The sequence below is a fragment of the Myotis yumanensis genome, unplaced genomic scaffold, assembly GCF_028538775.1.
Source record: "Myotis yumanensis isolate MYYU_CA2020_CCGP unplaced genomic scaffold, mMyoYum1.0.hap1 SCAF_3, whole genome shotgun sequence".
In the NCBI taxonomy this organism is placed as follows: domain Eukaryota; kingdom Metazoa; phylum Chordata; class Mammalia; order Chiroptera; family Vespertilionidae; genus Myotis; species Myotis yumanensis.
The window spans coordinates 43,729,968-43,751,796 of record NW_027223754.1 but is presented as its reverse complement, the minus strand read 5'-3'; the positions used below and the strand labels follow the sequence as shown (position 1 = coordinate 43,751,796).

Below are 21,829 nucleotides of genomic sequence, written 5' to 3'. Positions count from 1 at the left end.
TCTACCATCTTTCTATTTGATGGTTAACTATTCTCCCCACCTCTTCTCTTCTAGATTTTCACGGTAGAAAGACTTGCCAACTTAAATGAAACCAGAGGTCCACCGCTTCTCAAGTAGAAGGAGCAGTCAGTGGTCAGCCCGATTTAGGAAAGTGAGATCCCCCAAGTTGCTGGAGAGCAAGGTGGGGTGTGAAGACTCAGTACCAACATGCCTTCAGAAACCAGAATTACTGGCAGGAAATTGTCGGGCATCCAACTCTGCTTGCTCAAAGTCAAAGCTCATCTATAAACGAAAGATTTCAGGGCTATCCCTGGAAGGGACACATGAAATGGCAAAGGCAGATTCAAAATAACAATAATGTGAGCAATTGATCAATGGGTCTTGTGTGTTTTTTTAAAATATTTTATTCATTTATTTAATTTTTTGTTAATTCTCACCAGAGGATATTTTTCCCATTGATTTTTAGAGAGTGAAAGGGAGGGGAGAAGATGGGGGGGAGAGGGAGAGAGAGGGAGAGAGATAGGGGGGAAAAGAAGGAGGGAGGGGTAGAGAGAGAGAGAGAGAGAGAGAGAGACAGAGACAGAGACAGAGACAGACAGACAGACATTGATTTGAGAAAGAAAAGCAATTGGTTGCCTCCCCTGCATGTGCCCTGACCAGGGTTGGGGATTGAACCTTCGACCCTTCAGTGCACAGGCCAATTCTCTAACCGCTGAGTAACACCAGACAAAGCTATTAGTGTGTGTGTGTGTGTGTTTTAAAGAAACAAGCCACAGTTCTCTGAAATAAAGAGAATGTTAATAAACACTCAGTACATGTTTATTAAGCGCTTACTTTTTTTTTTTTTTTTAAATATATTTTATTGATTTTTTACAGAGAGGAAGGGAGAGGGATAGAGAGTTAGAAACATCGATCAGCTGCCTCTTGCACACCTCCTACTGGGGATGTGCCCGCAACCCAGGTACATGCCCTTGACTGGAATCGAACCTGGGACCCTTCAGTCCGCAGGCCGACGCTCTATCCACTGAGCCAAACCGGTTAGGGCAAGCGCTTACTTTTTAAAAGCAAAAGACTAAGCTAGGTTCTATGAGGAATGAGAAGTCTATCTATTGTTTGGAAGTCTAGATATGGTTTCTGCAGTCCTGTCGTTTGAATCAATTTGTAGAACTAGGGCAAATACACAAAATAATTAGTATTAAAAAATACAACACAACAAGGCCTGTGAAAATAGGAGCAAATGATTTTTCACTGTTTCAATAATCTTGCATTGGGTTTTATTAAATGCCACCCAGCATCACCAATTTCCCATGCCTTTGGATTCTAGGAAAAAAGTTAAAATGAAAACATGAGGCACTATATTTTTGGTTCATAACATCATCAATATATTCATTTTATCTATGTCATCAATGTTATCCTAGGTGGTGAACAAAGTGACTTAAACCAAGAAGTTCTCTCTTAATTACCTGGAATGGTATAAATGTGCAGATACTGATGCTAACAAATTAATTATATGTTATAAATTACCTCTTTTAAGGCATTCCACAGTTCCTCATCCGTATGCTCATTAAAGGGATCCAGATTTTTCCTCATTGTTCCAGTGAATAAAACAGGCTCCTAAGTACCACAAAAAAGTGAATGTTATTTCTGTACCCTCTTTTCCATGTATTCCAATACTAACTTTCAATCCAAAAACCCAAAATTCACTATAATCATGAGTTATACGGTTGCAAATATTTGATTACAGAATAATCTCTATATTAATTTTCCATTGTACAGTGTGCAGTCCAAAATATCTCCTGGACCATTGAACACTAACAAAAGAAACTAATGAAGTGTGTCATCTTAAGAAGAAACTGAAAAAGGAAGGCTGACTTTTAAAAATGCCTTTCTGATAATGGTATCTGTTCAAACAGAAAAAATGAGAATATAAATTATTTGAGGTTACATCAGGACAACATAAATTAATTGTCAATCCAGGTGTGGTATGATACTGGAATCTGTGTTGAAATTTGTGCCTCAAAGCAAAACTGTTAAATATTTTCACATTTGCACAGAAGAATAAACTAGGATATTTTCTCTTCTGGGAAACCAAACTTTCAGGATTGGGAATCTCTCTATCTGTTTGAATGGGACAACCTGTTTTTTTGTCCTAAGAGAAGGTAAACTAATAGGGCCAATGACACCTCTTTGCATAAAGAGATCACCTCTGATTTGCATCAGCAAACCCCATGTTATCTTGTCTGTGCATCAGGATTTCATGACTCATAGAACTTTGTTATTAACTGCAAGGGCTGGATAACCTGAAACCCATTGTGTGATGTGCGTCATAATGAAATTATTTTTATTTAAATAGCTCTTCCTCTTCACCTGCCTTGGGAGGAACCACAATTAAATTACTCTTGAAAAATATGCCTCCTTCTAGGTTATAAGTAGGCCATTTAAGTTTTCTTTTGAGAGGCTCTAGGAACCCAGGCCACAAGAATATAGGCAGCAGAAAAGAGCTCAACAGGCTACTTTCAAAAAGGTGTAGAACAACGAGATGCACAGCTATGGGAACAAGAGGAGACTGGACTTTCCCACCAGTGCTAGACTCAAGGGAATCAACAGCCTCGGATCTGGCCTGGCCTTGCGGCTGGACGGTTCCTCTTCACTTCTCAAAAGCCAGAAAGAGAGATAGAGGTACTTTCATCTTCTCTAGCCATGAAGAAGCATGACACTCAGAGAACCTCCCACACTTTCTCTCCTTATTGTCTTAGATTCAGGAAGGGTGAGGGAAAAATGGATGCGGAACACAGATGGTCAGCCATCAAACAACATGTATCCCTAAGCAAAATCCTACATTAAAAAGACATTAAGTCCTGGCCAGTGTGGCCCAGTTGGTTGGGCATCATTCTGTGCACCAAAAGGTTACCAGTTTGATTCCCAGGCAGGGCACATGCTAGGGTTGTGGGCTTGATCCCCAGTAAGGGGTGTGCAGGAGGCAGCTGATCAATGATTCTCTCTCATCATTGATGTTTCTCTCTCTCTCTCTCTCTCTCTCTCTTTCTCTCTCCCCCTCTCCCTGTCCCTCTCTGAAATCAATAAAAATATGTTTTTAAAAAAACAACAACAGAGAGAGACCGGAGATACTCTGTAGGTCTTAAGGAGGGTCTGCTAACTATCACTAAATCACTGATGAGTATCATAAAAAGAAATTAAGCATTTTCCAATGCAAAAGGGTCCCCACTTAAATCTGTACTGTAGATCTAAAAGAGTGTATTAGGCAATTACTCATGTTTACTTAGCAGTATGAAAAGAAAAGAGTTTAATAAATAATAATATTTCTGTTTAAGACATGCCAAATATCCTATATGATAAAAGGCTAATATGCAAAACAACCAAACAGCAGAACGACTGGTCGCTAGGAGATGCACTGACCACCAGGGGGCAGATGCTCAATGCAGGAGCTGTGGGCCCCCCCTCCCCCCCGCACGAATGTCGTGCACCAGCCCTCTAGTATATTATAAAATGAGTAAAATTTCAATCAAAACTTGTTGAATAAAAAATGATTTCTCAAAACTTTAACTGAGTAAAGCCATATTTTTCTTTAAAACTATCTGGCAATTTGTTAACAATGTCTGCTTTAATATGTCAATGCATTTTATGCACCATGTTCATTTTGGTTTCTACTCATTGCACTCTCATCCACTTGTCAAATAAGAAACCAATATATTATCTTCAAAAGGTAATAAAAGTGCTCACAGTAGAAACTACTGCAGGAGCAGATAAGGGTCAAAATAATACCTATCAGAAATGATAATTAATATTTAAACTACCCACCTCCAAGCAATGAAGTTAATAAACTAATCTTATAAATAAGTGTTATAAAAATATTTGCAGGCAGAACATTTTAGTGTTAGACATTTATGGTAGGACACACAACCTTCATGTAAATATATACTAAATTTATTAACCTAAATACTAAATTTTTCCTGAAGGTGCACAATTAAACCCCATTTAATAAGAGTGAGCTGGCACGATACAGTTAGAAAAAGAAATGCAATATTTTAAATGGAGCGTTAGTATTAAACCTCTTTTTCATCTTGGTTTAAAGGGTACACTATTTTTATCCTTTGTACCAAATTTAGTAGTAATTTTTTTCCTTTGTTACTAGCATAACACAAGTTCATATTAGGTGTGTGACCCCAAAAAGGCCACTCTGAATCAGAGCCCTGAGTGTAGTAAATTGATAATCCCTCGACACACTGCAAGATGGGAACCTACCGGCCTACTGGACCTTGGGACACACCACTGGAAGACAAGCCTCTCATTCTCCTGAAAAGAAACCGTACCCACTAACCTTCAGACACTTAAAACCCGGGACCAAGACAAAAATCGTACAAGTGGCTACAAACTCGGCAGATAAAGCACAACACTTTACACTCCTCATTTCAGTCCCAAACCAGGAAACCGCCCTCTTATTAAAATACATCCTCAGGAGTGGCTACTGCCACTGCTTCTTCCAGTCCTGAGAGCTACGTTTTCATTTCTGTCTAAGGACCTTTATTGAGGGCAGCTCATCTCCCTGTCACGAGAAAATCACCTGGAGTTGCTTTATTTCTTGGCTTCCTTCTTCTTCTTTTTTTTTTTTTTAAAACCCTGTAGCCTCTGAATGAACTGATCGTCATCCATATTCAGAAGAAAAGGACATTGTTCGCCAACAAAGGAAAAAGAATTTAAGTCGTGTAAAGTCCTCTTTCGATACAAAAAGGTCAGGAGCTGCGGGGAGCAGTTCCAGGGGCTTTAATGAAGACTCCAGTGTCGGAAACAAAGGACCCACTGCATTAGGCTGGAATCCAGTTGTATTTCTTTACGAGTAACAGCATACCCACCTCTGCTCTCTTTGAGTTCTGTTCTCAATAAGAAAAAAAGAAGGGAAAGAAAACCAGGTACTACGGAAGAAGTCTTAAAGAGATAGATCTGTTGAACCTTTTCAACCTGCTGAAGACAACCCACAGAATGGAAATACCAAAAGAGCAGAGTGATACTCTTTAAAAATTACCTACCTTGTGCTGTGATTATAAAGGTCTAGTAAAAATAACAGATGGATCTGCTTAATCGTTTGAGGATGATAGCTGTTGATCTGTGCCAACCCTTGGGGTGCAATCATAAATATTGCATTTGCATGGAATCCCTCTTCAACTGAAAACATTTTCTTTATGCCCATAGGATAGGGGCTGTAGGTGTGGAGAACTCATCCAAAGAAGTTTTGAAATCCATTTTTACAGATCTTTCAGATAAGCAAGCAACTCCCTGAATATAATCTCACCTTGGTGTTCTCTTTGGGGAACATATTTTAACTATTTCGGGTCATGAGTACAAAGGACGCCTACATTTCAGCTACCTGTTCAGTTTTAAAAAATTATTTAGGCCCTAGCTGGTTTCACTCAGTGGATAGAGTGTTGGCATAAGGACCGAAGGGTCCCAGGTTCGATTCTGGTCAAGGCCATGTACCTCGGTTGCAGTCTCCTGCTTGGCCCGGGCCCTGGTCGGGCTCATGCAGGAGGTAATCAATCTATGTATTTCTCTCACATTGATATTTCTCTCTGTCTTTCCCTCTCTCTTCCACTCTCTAAAAATCAATGGAAAAATATCCTCGGGAGAGGATTAAAAAAACATTTTTTTTTTTTTTTAAGAAAGTGCTTTTATTTGTTTGCTATTCCTGAAATTCTGAACACAAATTGGAGGTGTACATTTTTAAGAATACAGTTGTGTGCTTTCTAAAGTTCCCTCCAGGACTAGCCAGACTGTGTATGCCACCACTCCTTGCCTCTGTTCCTATGTAGGTCTTTGCTGCTGTCACCTCTCTCCCAATTCCGACCTCTTCAAGGTGCGGTGAAGAGTGAGTGACAGGAATGACCCTGAAGGAGAGAGGGCACCACAGGAGTGCACGGCACACAGCGAGCGGGAAGCAAGGAAGAGGATGTGGGCCTAGCTCACCAGATCTGTAAACAAGGAGGTAGCACTGGGCTCCCCGTTTGCAGAGTCTGAGGGTCCCTAAATCAGGGTGTTGAGATAGAAGCAACACTGCTTCCTATTCATTTGGGGGGAAGAGCAATGGAAGTTTTCCACAGTATAGACAGGTAACCAGGCCAACAGACTTCTCCTCTGCAGCCAGTTAGAAACTGCAAAGAGCTCTCGTAAGGTAAGATTTGGAGTATCTTCTCCTGACACTTACTAGCCCATGACAAAGTAGTGACTAAACCCATTTCTAAACTCATTTTCCCTTAGTGGTGAGTGTGACTTAGGTTTTTTGGCAAAAGTAAACAGTTCAGTTTTTCAGAACCAACAAACTGGCCAATGAGGGATGCACCAATAGGAGAAATAGCTTTCAATTTCCTCTATATTTATTCATTTTTGTTATGGTTTAGGGGGGAGTCTTTTTGAATGGGGTGGTAGGAAAAACAGGAAAATATCTGATGAAGACATCATTCAGTTCAACAAGCATATACTGAAAAAGAGAGAGAGAGAGAGATCTGGGGTTGGACAGTCCTGGGTTCGGATTCTGCTGCTCATTAGCTGTGTGACTCAGGGCAGCTAGCCACCTCCCAATGCCTCAGCTCCTCACTGGACATGGGGCTAACGCTGCAGGAATGTTGTGAGAATCCGTATCTTGAACAAGGCTCCTAGTGAGGTACTAACATGTACCTAGAGGCCAACCACACAGGGGGACAGTGAGGGGCGGGGTTTTTCAAACTGCATGTGAAACCAATGGATCATGAAATCAATTTTGTGCCTCATGATCACCATTTAGTCTTTTATATAAACAAGCATAGAATGAATATAATAGAAGGTAGAGCGCAGAGTAATATTGTTTTGGGAAATGTGTGTGTGTGTGTGTGGCATGTACACAAAACGATACTTAGCAGTTCTACTGTGGACCGCAGTCAACAGTGTGTTCAAGTCCCAGGTGGAGAGGTTAGGCAGGCAGGTGTAGGAGTTGGAAATCTCTCGAAAATAAATTAAAATCCTGGCTCTGCTGCTTAATTGGTGAGTGGGGTTAGTTCACTGTGCCTCAATTTTTCAATCTGTCAGATAAGGAAGGAGACTAAAATGTGCTACAGAGCCCACAAATATTAGAAATTATCTATAATAATAAAAGTGTAATATGCTAATTAGACCAGATAGTTGAACGACCTTCCTGACGTCATTCCAGACGAAGCTGTGATGGCAGGGGCCGAGGCAGAGGCGGTTAGGGGTGATCAGGCAGGCAGGCAGAGGTGGTTATGAGCAATCAGGCAGGCAGGCAGGCAAGCAGTTAGAGGCAATCAGGCAGGCAGGCAAGTGGTTAGGCAAGCGGTTAGGGGCGATTAGGCAGGCAGGTGAGCAGTTAGGGGCAATCAGGCAGGCAGGAGAGTGGTTAGGAGCAATCAGGCAGGCAGGCAGATGGTTAGGGGCAATCAGGCATGCCAGCCACCATTTAGGAGCCAGCAGTCCCAGATTGAGGGACCCTCCTTCCCCCGCACAAATTTTGTGCACCAGGCCTCTAGTTATTAATACTTGTGTAACTTGTCAGGAACTACAACAAGTACTGCAGCACAACAATAAGAGCCATAGCTGTCCTCAAGGAGAGGTAGGAAACAGCTGGGACTGTGTGTGTGTGTGTGGCGGGGGCGGGGGGGGGGGGGTGCTGGGAAAAAACAGCAGGGATCTCCATGGGGGACTGCAATGTATGAGTGGGGTACAGAGCAATGGCCAGAAAAGACCGGTGGTGGGAGGGGAGCCAGAAAACAGAGGATGAAAAGAAGCGATACTCTCTCCTGTTGTTCCTTGTGGGACAAACATTGGACAGACATCTCATTACATCGCCACCTCCCCTGACCCCCACGTTTTTCCTTCACTCTTTAAATTTATATAAACAATTTTGTTTATGTTATAATGAATATGAAGAAAAATCACTGAGGACCACAAAAACATAGGTAGAAATTAAAGAGCAAAGTCCATCCAGAGTGTTTTACTATTTTTACTTAAGTAGCAACATACCAGAAAGGCTAGTGCCCCAGTCCTTAATAATCATAGTTACTATTTACTGAGTATTCCTAAGAAGCCCAAACATTTTCTCATCCAGTCTCCACAACAATTCTGCAAGGCAGGAATTACTAGACCTGGCTGAAAGACAAGGAAACTGAAGCTTGGTGGCCGTGCAACTTCATCAAGGTCACACACTCTTGTGAGGCAGAGCAGGACAGACACTGGGTCTCCGCTTTCAAAGATTCTACCCCTGGCTGCCTCGTGAACGATTCTGTGGGACCCTTTATACACTACACAGTCTCTACTAACTCCCTTTCTTTAATCAACAAACACTGAGCCTTGGAGACAAAAGCATATAAAGTGAAAAAAATAAATAAATGTTCTGTGTTTACAATGGTTGGTGATCATTATCTTCATGGATACAAAGCTCAGCTCTGTTTTGTCAGCACGCTCTCTGGAGTATGTATATAGAGCATGCTCAAAAGTAGGGTGGCAACTGATGGAACAGAACCAAAACCTGGTGATGTCAAGGTATATTTAGTCTTTGCTCAGATGTGCTTCCAAAACATTATTGGGACAGCCAAAAATCATCTAACGTTATTTCTTTATTTACACAGTTCTTTTATGTACACAAGCATACAACCATTTCTTATTAAGAAGCATTAAGAGTAACACAGGACACGTTTCTAGATCCTTTCATCCAAGGATATGAAAGTACTTTACAGACACACCCATTATTTCTGCTAAGTAAATCTCTTTCGCCCATTTTAGAGATGGGTACAACCAAAATATCAAACTTGGGAATTTAAAATCGTATTTTATACTGTAATCACTAAGTTATGAATCTAATAGCCAGAGGGAATCTTTCAATACCAGGACTTTATGTGCTGAATATTCCTTTCCATTTTTCCTGAAAGGGATTATTTTTAAAACAATTTTGTTTAAAATTCTGTAAAATACACATAAAATTGACTACCTAAACCACTTTTATTTATTATTTTTTAAAATATATTTTTATTGATTTCAGAGAGGAAAGGAGATGGAGAGATAGAAACATCAATGATGAGAGAGAATCACTGATTGGCTGCCTCCTGCATGACCCCTACTGAGGATCGAACACATACTCGGGCATGTGCTCTTGACCAAAATCGGACCCGGGACCCTTCAGTCTGCAGGCCAACGCTCTAGTCTAGCCACTGAATCAAACCAACTAGGGATACCTTAAACACTTGTAAGTGTACAGTTCAGAGGGATTCAGTACATTCAACATTGTTGAACATCCATCACCAAAACTGAACCTGTACTCATTAAACAACTCCCTATTCTCTACCCCCTTGGACACCACCATTCTATGGCTTCTTCTATGAATATGACTACTTTATGTCCCTCATATAAATGGAATCATATAGTATTATCCTTAGTCCACATATAATGTCCTCAAGGCTCATCCATATTGCAGCATGTATCCAAACTGCCTTCATTTTAAGGCTGAATTATATTCCACTGCGTGGATATTCCACATTTTGTTTATCCCTTCATCCATCAATGAACACGTGGAGTACGTCTACATTTTGCTATTATGAATAACGTATTGGTGTACAGATATCTCTTCAAGTCCCTTCAAAACTCTTTGGGGTTTATATCCAGAAGTAGAGTCACTGGATCATATGATAAGTCTATTTTTAATTTCTGGAGGATACTCCATCCTGCTTTCCACAGTGGCTGTACCATTTATATTCCCACCAGCCATGCACAAGGGTTCCAATTTCTCTACATAATTTCCAACACTTGTTATTTTCTGTTTGTTTGGTTCCTTTAGGTACTAGTCAACCTAAGGGGTGTGAACTGGCATCTGAATGAAGTTCTGAAGGGGATAGATAGATTTTGAAGTTACTCAGAGAAAGTCCAATTATTTTACAGGTCAGTGGTAGGTAGTAATAGCTGAACTCGGTCATAAGACACAAGTCCACATTCTCCTTCCCTTGGGTACCATGTCCTATATGCTTCCTAATGATCAGGCACTTAAGAGCTCTTTCTACCCACATGCAGGAAGCTGATTGGCCTGGCTCTTTCTGTCTCATCGCTTCTCTGTGTTTCTCACCTCAACAAGTTATGTGTTTTTCCTCAGCTTCCCTTGATGGCCAGATGATTACAGTGTAAAACTAAACAAAAAACCTTAAATTTAAAAATAATCAGCAAGTATAAAGCTGAATATGTATTAAGTGTCAAAGCAGAGGGCAGGATGGAAGATGCCTCAGGCCAGTGGCTACAGGGCCTATGTTGCCCTTGGCTATATACTAGAGGACAGCAATTACTCCATACATACTGTCTGCATTTATGTTGAGTGGATGAACCATAGGCATGATAGGAGCTCCTATTGTGCATATAACCCATCTCTAGAACACTGCCTGAGGGCATGCTTGTATTAAGAAGCTGAGTAAAAGGAAACAATTAGAGCTCTGGACAAGGGTCAATTCAACCCTCCATCATCACAGCAGGTGAACCACTCCACAGGCACTTACCTATTTAGTCCTCACAGCAGCTGTGGGACTTGGTACTGCTAGCAGCCTTTTACTGGAGAGAAAACTGAGGTGCACAGAGATGGAATTCCTCGTCTGATGCTCTTGCTCACTACGCTGCACAGCCTCCCTGGCCTGTATCGTTTACTAATGGCTAGAGTTCTAAAAGTCTCCCCAAAGTTCCTATGCACTCCAAAATTCTCAAAGCCATACAGTTTCACAGAAAAGCCTCCATGGAGATAACCAGTTTTGAAAAGGTAGCTTTATTTCCTGCTGCAGAATGCCATCATTAAGCCATTTAAAACCTATGTTCTCTTATAAAAACCTCTCAAGTGCTAAACAAACCATTTATCATTTTGTTCTCAGAATTATGTAGCCATATACATATATATATATATATATATATATATATATATGCCTAAGCGACCTTTATGACTGGACAACCGGAATGACAGGAACGACGGGTCAACCAGTTGCTATGATGCCCACTGACCACCAGGGGGCAGACACTCAAATTAGGAGCTACCCCCTGGTGGTCAGTGCGCTCCCACAGCCAACCTCCTATGGTCGGCCAACTACCCCCTGGTCCCTCCCCTGATCCGGCAGGCCCTGTCCAGCAGCCGGCAGGCCCCTAGGCCCCGGCCAGCAGCCAGCAGGCCCCAGCCAGCCCGGCCCCAATGGGGACTGGGTGAGACAGCCCCGATAGGCCCTGATCACCAGCCAGGCCTAGGGACCTCACCCGTGCACATATTTCATTAACCAGGCCTCTAGTCAGTAGATAAAATTGGGAACGTGGGGAAGTTTGAGTTCAGAAATCTACCTGGGTAAATTATTCAGTCAATCAATCTCTCTCTCTCTCTCTCTCTCTCTCTCTCTCTCTCTCTCTCACACACACACACACACACACACACACACACACCCCAAATGAACAAACAAATAAAACTTGTCAACTGATTAATATAAAATATCAGTTAAAAATACCTGCTGTTCCCAGATGTTCATAGCAGCACAATTCACCATAGCTAAGATCTGGAAACAGCCTAAGTGCCCATCAGTAGATGAATGGATTAGAAAACTGTGGTACATCTACACGATGGAATACTATGCTGCTGTTAAAAAGAAGGAACTCTTACCATTTGCAACAGCATGGATGGAACTGGAGAGCATTATGCTAAGTGAAACAAGCCAGTCAATGAAGGAAAAATACCACATGATCTCACTCTTTCATGGATAATTAAGACCATTACAAACTTTTGAACAATAATAAATACAGTGGCAGAGCTGCCTCAAACCGATTGTCGGACTGCAGTGGGAAGGCCAGGGAGGGTTGGGGGACAGGAGGGAGGGGAGTAAGAGATCAACTGAAGGACTTGTATGCATCCATATAACCATAATTAATGGACATAAGACACTGGGGGGTAAGGGAGGGCAGGGGCTTGTCAAGGGTGGGGGGGAAAAAAGGACACTTATGTAATACCCTTTGTAATACTTTTAGCGAAAAAAAAAAAAAAATACCTGCTGTTAAAAATATGCTCTACTTGGGGGAATGGATCACCCCTTTAATTCACTTTTAAACAGTAATAAAATTAAAAGCAATTAAACTTAGGTGCCCTTATAAAAAGATCATGTGAGAATGCTCTGACTTGCATACCTGAGGTATGATTGACATTTTTTTCCTTAAATCGTGAAGTCCAATTTCAGTTGTCAAGATCTTATCAATCCAAATTTTACCTTCGGGTTCTGACAATCTAAAAAGGGCGGAGATGAGGGAACTTTTTCCAGCTCCTGTTCTTCCCACAATGCCAACCTGCAAAGAAATCCAGGCAAGATTTTAAAAAAACACACAGTATGCAACAGACTGAGGAGAAATCCCGGTGGATGAAGATGAATTAAGTTCTATACTGAATGTAGTCTGGATTTCTCAACATGGACACTGTTAGCATTTTGGGCCAGATGACTCTTTGTTGTGTGACAGTGGCTGTCCTGTGCTTTATATGATGTTTGCCAGAATCCTGGGGTTCTATCTATCTCGATGCCAGTAGCACCCCCCAAACTGTGGCAACCAAAAATGTCAGACACTGACAAATGTCCTTTGGGGTGGCTGGTGGTTTTCTTCTCTGTCCAAAGAAAAGTTAAAAATAAGAGACTCCACCTCCTGGCAATGAAAATCCAGTCGACTTCTATGTGGTCAATAAGAAGTCAGGTTTAAATTCGCTTTATTCCTGTGTCTGGGGATTTTGAACCTTGAGAATTTCTTGGATACTTTTATTGTGGTGCCAACAAGTCAAGTCAGAAATGTTATACATAAACAAGTATTCGTTTTTCCCAGGTCCTACCTTTTAAGAGCAATTATTGTTTGGTAAAGAAACTAAATCACTTCTGGATGTTAAATATCTGGTTATGTTTGTTCTTGAAAGGAAAGATCTAAAAATTTTAAAATGTAGGTTTCAGTGTCTTAAAAGACAGCAAGTAGCAAGTAGTCAAAATACACATAATGAAATCAACAATAACAACAACACAAGAAACATTTACTATTTATATGAGGCCTTTCATCTGAGCAGTTCAAAAGGCATTTTACAAACCAATTAATAGTTATAAATTGCCCCTTGGGAGAGAAACGTGTCAAGTATCAGTCTAGTTATTAAAACCAAAGCAGAGAGAAATTAAGTGCACTGACAATAAGATCAAAGAATCAATAGAATGCTGGTCAGGAATGAAACAGTATTGTAAAAACTGGCTTTTAGCTGTGTGCTTTTAAATCTGTATGCAGAAACTGTTGTGTGTGTGTTATTGTTCTGTTGTTTGTTTGTTGGGGGGCGGGGGGGCGGTGGTTTTTATGTGTGCTTTTAAACCAAGCAGCTTGCCCAACTGAAAATTCCTTGGTGGGAGCTTCCCAGGAGATGATATCTCTATTTAGGAATCTGGAATCAATGAGGGGCATAAGATATGCTTTCAATCACTAAGTTAATTCACTAGACTTTAAAAACTCACGGCTTTAAACACAGAAGAACTAAACCTTTCTGAGCACTGATTATATGGTGGGAGCTGTCAGTATTTTCTCATTTGAATACCTCCAAAGATTCAAAGCTTAATTGTAAAATCAATAATGGCATTTCAAAAAAGAATTTATTGCCCGGCTGAGGCTCAGGATCATAGGACTGGGAGCTCCAAACTAAAGTGAGGATGACAAGAAAATGGACATTCAAAGAAAACCCGCCTCTGTTTCTCTCTGCTGGCCGGTCATCAAAACGAAGCTGGATGATCTCTCCAAAGGACTTGTATGCATGCATATAAGCATAAGCGATGGACGCAGACCACAGAGGGTGAGGGTGAGGGCAAGACTGGGGGGCTGAGGGGACAATGGGGGGATAAAGACACATTTGTAATACCTTAATCAATAAAAAATTTTAAAAAATAAAAACTAAGCTGGAGTCTCTCACAGGCCACCTGTGGGTTTTACCAATTGCCCATGGAGACTGTCCCCAATCAGTATGTTTAAACTCATAATACCAAAGAGACAGTCTTCTTCTAGCTGCTTTGCAACTGCTAAGGCTGGTCTGAGGACCGACACCAGAGTGTTGGACTTTTCCCCCGAGTCTCTCTTCATACATCCATTTCAACACTATCAATACCCAATGCCCCCCTCACAATAGCTGCTCCCCTTCCTGACGTCCCCCCTTCACCCCCAAACTTCTTTTCCAGGCTCACGGGCTCAGAACATTCACCTTATTTGTAGCCCTTTCCAACACTGGCATGGCCCTGAAGATTCTACTTCTGCAATGTGTCATGACCCCAATCCCCTCATTACAATGCCCAGACCTCACCTGTGTGCAAGGCTGCATTACCACGTAAAAAACAAAATAAAACCAACCCTTTTCTTAATCATAATCACTGAGAGTAAATTTGAAGGTAAATATATACTAGCAGTAATCCTAGCACTTGAATAAAATCATTCTTAAGATGTTTAAATATTTTCTTTCTGGATGCATGTGTGCGTGCGTGTGTGTGTTTTCTTAAGATATTAGCTCATATATTTAAAGAAAATGGGATTAATAAGAATATATTATTATAACCTGCTTTTGTTTAATATTTAATAAGTTATTTTGATGGCTACATAATATTACAGTATATGATAGTTTATTACCAAATCCCCTATTTGTAGATATTTTGCTATTATAAATAACTGTGTCAAATACCCTTGAAGTTAAATCTTTGCAAACAACCTTAATTATTTCCTTCAGATAAATTCTTAGATGTGGAATTGCTGCCAGACAGGTATGAACATTTTCAAAGGAGGCTGTTAAGTACCTGCCAAACTACCCTCCAGAAATAGATCAATTTCTACTCTCGCCCGATTCACGGCACATCCACAAAACTGGGTGTTATAACTTTGTTTTAAGCGACATCAGTTTCATTCCAAAAAGTGGAATCATGTTCCTTATTAACATCTTGCTGGGAGTACACAATAGGCAGTGGCTTCCTGCCTCTCGCATCTTCCCACCATAGCCCACGTGCACTCACTTCTCAGGCTAAGCCTCCCAAGGACCCCTCTGCGCTTGTCTGTGTACCTGGAAGTCTTTTCTACAAAACTGTCTACCGAACCTCTCTATCCTTAACATCCAAAAGTCAGCTCCCTTGTGATCACTAGGTAGTTGTGGGATTAAAAGTGAAAACGAGTGTTACACACCTGGGGGTTCATTTCCCCGAAGGCTCTGCAGGTGCCTAGTTCTTCATTCAGTGAATCAAGGCATCGCACCTTTGCTTATGCTGGTCCCATCACCTGGCAAGACTTTCACGTGCGTGTCCACCTACTGAAATCCTAACCACATCACACATTCTGTTTCAAATGTCAAATTTTTTGGAAACGTTCTACCTGTCTCCCTAAACATCATCTTCTAAACTTCCATAAAAATTGTGACCTCCTTCTATCTCATATGGCAGCCATTTTTATAATTCCTTGTATCTTCTCTGGACTGCATGTGTTGACAGCAGGCTCTGCATTAGTTCACCTTTGAATGATTTATATTACCTGGGGTGTCCTGCACCAAAGAGGCATTTTGTAGAGAGTTTGGGGAGTCTACCTCAGGCTGGAGAAATTTATGGAACATCTACTCCCATATTGTTTAGGTATACAATAAGCTGAACAGAGAAGACGGACATGGTAGGTGGATCCTATAACCATAAATAGGATTGCAAATGGCCAACCCCTTCATTTTCATGGGCTGGACAACCATTTGTACACCCTGTGTTAACAACAGCTATCTTTGTCCAAGCGATTACTCTGTGCTGGTCTCCGTGCCAGTAGATGCTTTACATGTCTTATCCTGTGGAGAACAGAAAACAAATCTGTGGGGTGGAAAAAAACAATACAGAAAATCAATGAAAACAAGAGCTGGTTCTTTGAAAGGATAAACAAGATTGACAAACCTCTAGCCAGGCTCACCAAGAAGCAAAGAGAGAGGACCCAAATAAACAAAATCAGAAATGATAGAGGCAAAATAACAACAGACCCCACAGAAATACAAATGATTGTTAAAAAATACTATGAACAACTCTACTCCAACAAACTAGACAACCTGGAGGAAATGGACATATTTCTAGAAAAATACAACATTCCAAAACTCAATCAGGAAGAATCTAAAAATCTCAACAGGCCAATAACTATGGAAGAAATTGAAGCAGTCATTCAAAAGCTTCCAGCAAACAAAAGCCCAGGACCAGACGGCTTCACAGGGGAGTTTTACCAAACATTCAAGGAAGAACTAAAACCTATCCTCCTCAGACTACTACAAAAAATCCAAGAGGAAGGAACACTTCCAAGCTCATTCTATGAAGCCAGCATCACCCTAATATCAAAACCAGGTAAAGACAACACAAGGAAAGAGAATTACAGGCCAATATCCCTCATGAACATAGATGCCAAAATCCTCAACAAAATCTTAGCAAATCGGATCCAGCAGTACATCAGAAAGATCATATACCACGACCAAGTAGGATTTATCCCAGGGATGCAAGGATGGTACAATATCCGCAAATCAATAAACGTGATACATCACATAAACAAATTGAAGGAAAAAAACCACATAGTCATATCAATTGATGTAGAAAAAGCATTTGACAAAATTCAACACCCATTTTTGATAAAAACTCTCAGCAAGGTGGGAATAGAAGGATTATACCTCAACATAATAAAAGCCATATATGACAAATCCACAGCCAACATCATACTCAATGGACATAAACTAACACCATTTCCCCTAAGAACAGGAACAAGACAGGGATGCCCACTCTCACCACTCCTGTTTGACAATTAGAGAAGAAGAAGAAATAAAAGGCATCCAAATTGGAAAAGAAGAAGTAAAACTGTCCTTATTTGCAGATGACATGATATTATACTTAAAAAACCCTAAAGACTCCATCAAAAAACTATTAGACTTAATAAAAGAATTCGGCAATGTAGCAGGATACAGAATTAACGCCAAGAAATCTATGGCATTTCTATACACCAATAGTGAACTTGCAGAAAGAGAGACTAAAAAAGCAATCCCATTTACCATCGCACCAAAAAAATTAAGCTACCTAGGAATAAACTTAACTAAAGAGGTAAGAGACCTCTACTCAGAAAACTACAGGACGTTGAAAAAAGAGATAGAGGAAGACATAAAGAGATGGAAGAACATACCATGTTCTTGGATTGGTAGAATCAACATCATTAAAATGTCCATACTGCCCAAAGCAATCTATAAATTCAACGCACTTCCCATTAAAATACCAACGGCATATTTCACAGACCTAGAACGAACTCTCCAAAAATTCATCTGGAATAAAAAATGACCCCGAATAGCTGCAGCGATCCTGAGAAAGAACAAAGTAGGTGGGATCTCAATACCAGATATCAAGCTGTATTACAAAGCCACTGTTCTCAAAACTGCCTGGTACTGGCACAAGAACAGACATATAGATCAATGGAATAGAATAGAGAGCCCAGAAATCAGCCCCAACCAATACGCTCAATTAATATTTGACAAAGGAGGCAAGAACATACAATGGAGTCAAGACAGTCTCTTCAATAAATGGTGTTGGGAAAATTGGACAGATACATGCAAGAAAATGAAACTAGACCACCAACTTACACCATACACAAAAATAAACTCAAAATGGATAAAGGACTTAAATATACGACGGGAAACCATAAAAATTCTAGAAGAATCCAAAGGCAACAAAATCTCAGACATATGCCAAAGCAATTTCTTCACCGATACAGATCCTAGGGCATTGGTAACTAAAGAGAAAATAAACAAATGGGACTACATCAAAATAAAAAGTTTCTGCACAGCAAAAGAAACCATCAACAAAACAACAAGAAAGCCCACTACATGGGAGAACATATTTGCCAACATTACATCTGATAAGGGCCTAATCTCCAACATTTATAGGGAACTCATACAACTTAACAAAAGGAAGATAAACAATCCAATCAAAAAATGGGCAAAGGACCTAAATAGACACCTTTCAAGAGAGGACATTCAGAAAGCCAAGAGACATATGAAAACATGCTCAAAGTCACTAATCATCCGAGAGATGCAAATCAAAACAACAATGAGGTACCATCTCACACCTGTCAGAATGGCTATCATCAACAAATCAACAAACGACAAGTGCTGGAGAGGATGTGGAGAAAAAGGAACACTTGTGCACTGCTGGTGGGAATGCCGACTGGTGCAGCCACTATGGAAGACAGTATGGAGTTTCCTCAAAAAACTGGAAATGGAACTCCCATTTGACCCTGTGATCCCACTTCTAGGGATATATCCCAAGAAACCAGAAACACCAATCAGAAAGGATATATGCACCCCTATGTTCATAGCAGCACAATTCACCATAGCTAAGATTTGGAAACAGCCTAAGTGCCCATCAGTAGATGAATGGATTAGAAAACTGTGGTACATCTGCACAATGGAATACTATGCTGCTGTAAAAAAGAAGGAACTCTTACCATTTGCAACAGCATGGATGGAACTGGAGAGCATTATGCTAAGTGAAATAAGCCAGTCAATGAAGGAAAAATACCACATGATCTCACTCATTCATGGATAATAGAGACCATTATAAACTTTTGAACAATAATAGTTACAGAGGCAGAGTTGCCTCGAACACACTGTCAAACTACAGCAGGAAGGCCGGGGAGGGTGGGGGGGCAGGGGGGGGGTGGTAAGAGATCAACCAAAGGACTTGTATGCATGCATATAAGCATAACCAATGGACATAAGACACTGGGGGGTAGGGGAGGCCAGGGGATTGTCAAGGGCGGGGGAAAAAAAGGAGAAATATGTAATACTCTTTGTAATAATTTAAGCAATAAAAAAAAATATATTAAAAAAAAAAAGAGCACGTCAAAGAATGTGTGCCACAAATAATGTGTTATTTACCGTTGAATGGAAGTATTTCTAGGCCTTCCAAATTCCTGGTATTTTTCAAAAAATTCATAGACACAGCAAAATTACAGCAGAACTACTAATGTACTTGTGATTTGGAGACAGATGTGTAAATTGTACCTTTAAGTATTCAAAAAAAAAAAAAAATCTGTGGGGTGGTAAGTGACATAGAACTTTCTAGAGCAGGGGTAGGGAACATCCGGCCCATGCGCTGTATAAGGCCAGAGAAATCATTTGGTCTGGCCCTGCCAAGGCACTGGGGTGAGTTAATTAAATGTTTGACCAAATGTAACAGGCTAACTTCTAAGTTGATGATTTTGTATGGCCCAGAAGTGATGTTATAAATATCCCAAGGGCCCTTGGCAGAAAAAGGTTCCCCACCTCTGATCTAGAGCATCCTGCTCAATCACAGCGGTTGGGGTAATTGATGAGCTTAATTTCAAACTGTCAAAGGACATTTCATGGGCTATCGGTCATCAAAAACTGCCTGAGGGAGCAGAACTTTAGGAGAGGGGGCTTTTTCAAACGGGTTCTGAGCCAAGAGCTCTGCTGGGCTTGAGAGACTGCCTTTCTGAGAAGTCCAGGTGATGGGGCTGCTGCTACCCTGCGGTCTGAGTAGGAAGGAAACCGAGAGTGGCCGGAGGAGTGGGACACTCTGGAGTGAGGGGAGGGGTTCCTGAGAAAGTGCTACGTGAAAAAGGAGGAAATGCAGAGAACTAATATTTTTGCACATTATAGCAAGATCGAGCACAGAACTGTAAAATGTATTACCCAAGTAATAGCTCTGAGCAAGAAAAAAATAATAAACCAAAATTAATCTACCTCCTGGGCTGGGAAATGCTTTACAATGGCCCAGTACTCACTAAAATGATCAAATCAACCTCAAAATCGCCTAAATGAAAAATGCAGCCAGTGTTGAGAATCTAACGAGGCCGCCTAGGGTGCTATTTACCTCATTTTGGTTCTTTCTTTTACTTGCTATTTCTTCTGTGAATTAGATTCTGCTTAGTACCTATTCGACGTTCTCATTTACTACAACTTCCAGGAATCTGGACAGCAGAGGAAATACGTGAAAGAGAATAAAGCAGCATTTCACACATCCCCACGTCTCCTGAACAGCCTCTCTCAATCACATGCCAGACCGAAGGGGTGTCCCGGAGTAACAGGGCCGGCACAGGTGTGGAGATGGGACCCGGGACCTCCACAGGCACAGGGAAATCATTTCATGACTACACTGGGCAGGTACGATCCCCAACACACAAGTGGAGCACCAAGTGATACTGTGCTGGGCCGAGACACAGACCAAAAGCCAAGCTACTGGAGTTACCATAATTCAGTCTGCAAACTCAATTTTCCCACAAACATTTTAGAATCTCAAATAATCCTATGATGGGGAGGTGGGGGGTGGGGGGCGGATTGTGTTTTAGATTGAAGAAAACAAATCAGTTATGTTTCTAAGTTGTATGGCCGAGTTTCTTAGATAATTCCTACTTCAAGGTTGCCTGGGAAATTTAATCCATGTTGCAAATTAACAGATTTATGTCTGGCATGTGAAATCCGACGGTCACAGTATCTGCCGGTAAGTGAACCTCCCTGACAGTGCTCTGAGGGACGGGACTCCATCGAGAGGGATAGTTAATGTTTCCCCGACACAGCAGTCCTCGCCTTCCTCCCGACCTGCAATATACCTGGAAATAATGAGCCAGCGTGTGCCACGTGACTCAGTAGAGCTGCTCCCGGGTATCATTTGGGCATTAAGTTGAACAGTTATTCTTTCATGTCACAAGGGTATCATTCATTAAATTATGGCTATAGTCCACTAAATAGGTCTGTGGTGGAAAAGAGCTTAAAAGAGCAGTGCTTAAGGTATTTAATGCATCTAGGTAACGGGTTGTTTACAGGAGCTGTCCTGGGTGTCTGTTTTTGTTACTGGTCGCTTCACACCTGCGTATTACGCACTCTCGCAGCCAGCGGTGCCTCCCCACCCACCGTGTGCCTGCAGAATGCCATTTTCTGGGGAACAAAGATGAAAATAAGATGCTCCCTGACCTTAAGAAGCCTCAGTGTACTGTGAGGTCAGACCCCAAATTACAAAGCATGGCATAAGTACTACCTTTATTTTGTAATTGTGGTAAAACACACATAACAAAGTTTACCAACTTAAACCACTTTTTAAGTGTACCGTTCAGTAGTGTTAAGTACATTCTCATTGTTGTGCAACCAATCTACAAAATTCTCTTGCCTTGCGACGCAACTCTATACCCATGAAGCACTAACTTCCATTCGCCTCTCCTGCCAGCTCCTAGCAACCACCATCCTACTTTCTCTGTCTCGGAACCTAACTACGCTCCTAACCTCATTCAAGTGGAATCATGTAGCATCTGTCGCTTTGTGTCTGGCTTCTTTCATTTAACATAACGTCTTCAAGGGTCATCCATGTGTCAAAATGTCCTTCATTTTTAAGGCTGAATAATACCCCATGGTTTGGATCTACTACATTTTGATTATCCATTAATCCCTTGGGTTATTTCCAACTTTTGGCTACTGTGAGAATCCTTCTATGAACATGGGGGTACTATAAATGCTATTTTAAAAGAATATGTACGATGCTGTGGCAGAGTTGAGAGTCTCACAGAGGCAGACGCATCAGAGTTGACTCTGAAAACAAGGAGGCTCTCAACAGCCAGGTGATGAAAAGAAAGGGTGCCTGTGGAAAGGAACCCAGTAGGCCTGATGCTCTGGCAGAACCATCACAGTAGCCAAGTGCAAGGGGGGTGAGGGGGTGCATGTGGGGAATTGGGGCTCGAGGAGTGGTGAGAGTAGAGCTTTCTACAGCCTCGTCTGTTCTGGTTAAACCCCTTCTTT

At 41.2% G+C, this 21,829-nt stretch overlaps 1 protein-coding gene across 1 annotated transcript in view; it reads right to left on the bottom strand.

The window, feature by feature from the left end:
* The window catches only part of ABCC4 (ATP binding cassette subfamily C member 4 (PEL blood group)), a 248,533-nt gene that overhangs the window by 26,170 nt on the left and 200,534 nt on the right, over positions 1-21,829 (bottom strand). Inside the window, exons 26-27 of the mRNA XM_070408769.1 lie at positions 12,181-12,336; positions 1,525-1,614 (exon numbers count right to left, since the gene is read on the bottom strand). Coding sequence (XP_070264870.1) covers positions 1,525-1,614; positions 12,181-12,336 — 246 coding nt within the window. The remainder of the gene's footprint in view (positions 1-1,524; positions 1,615-12,180; positions 12,337-21,829) is intronic.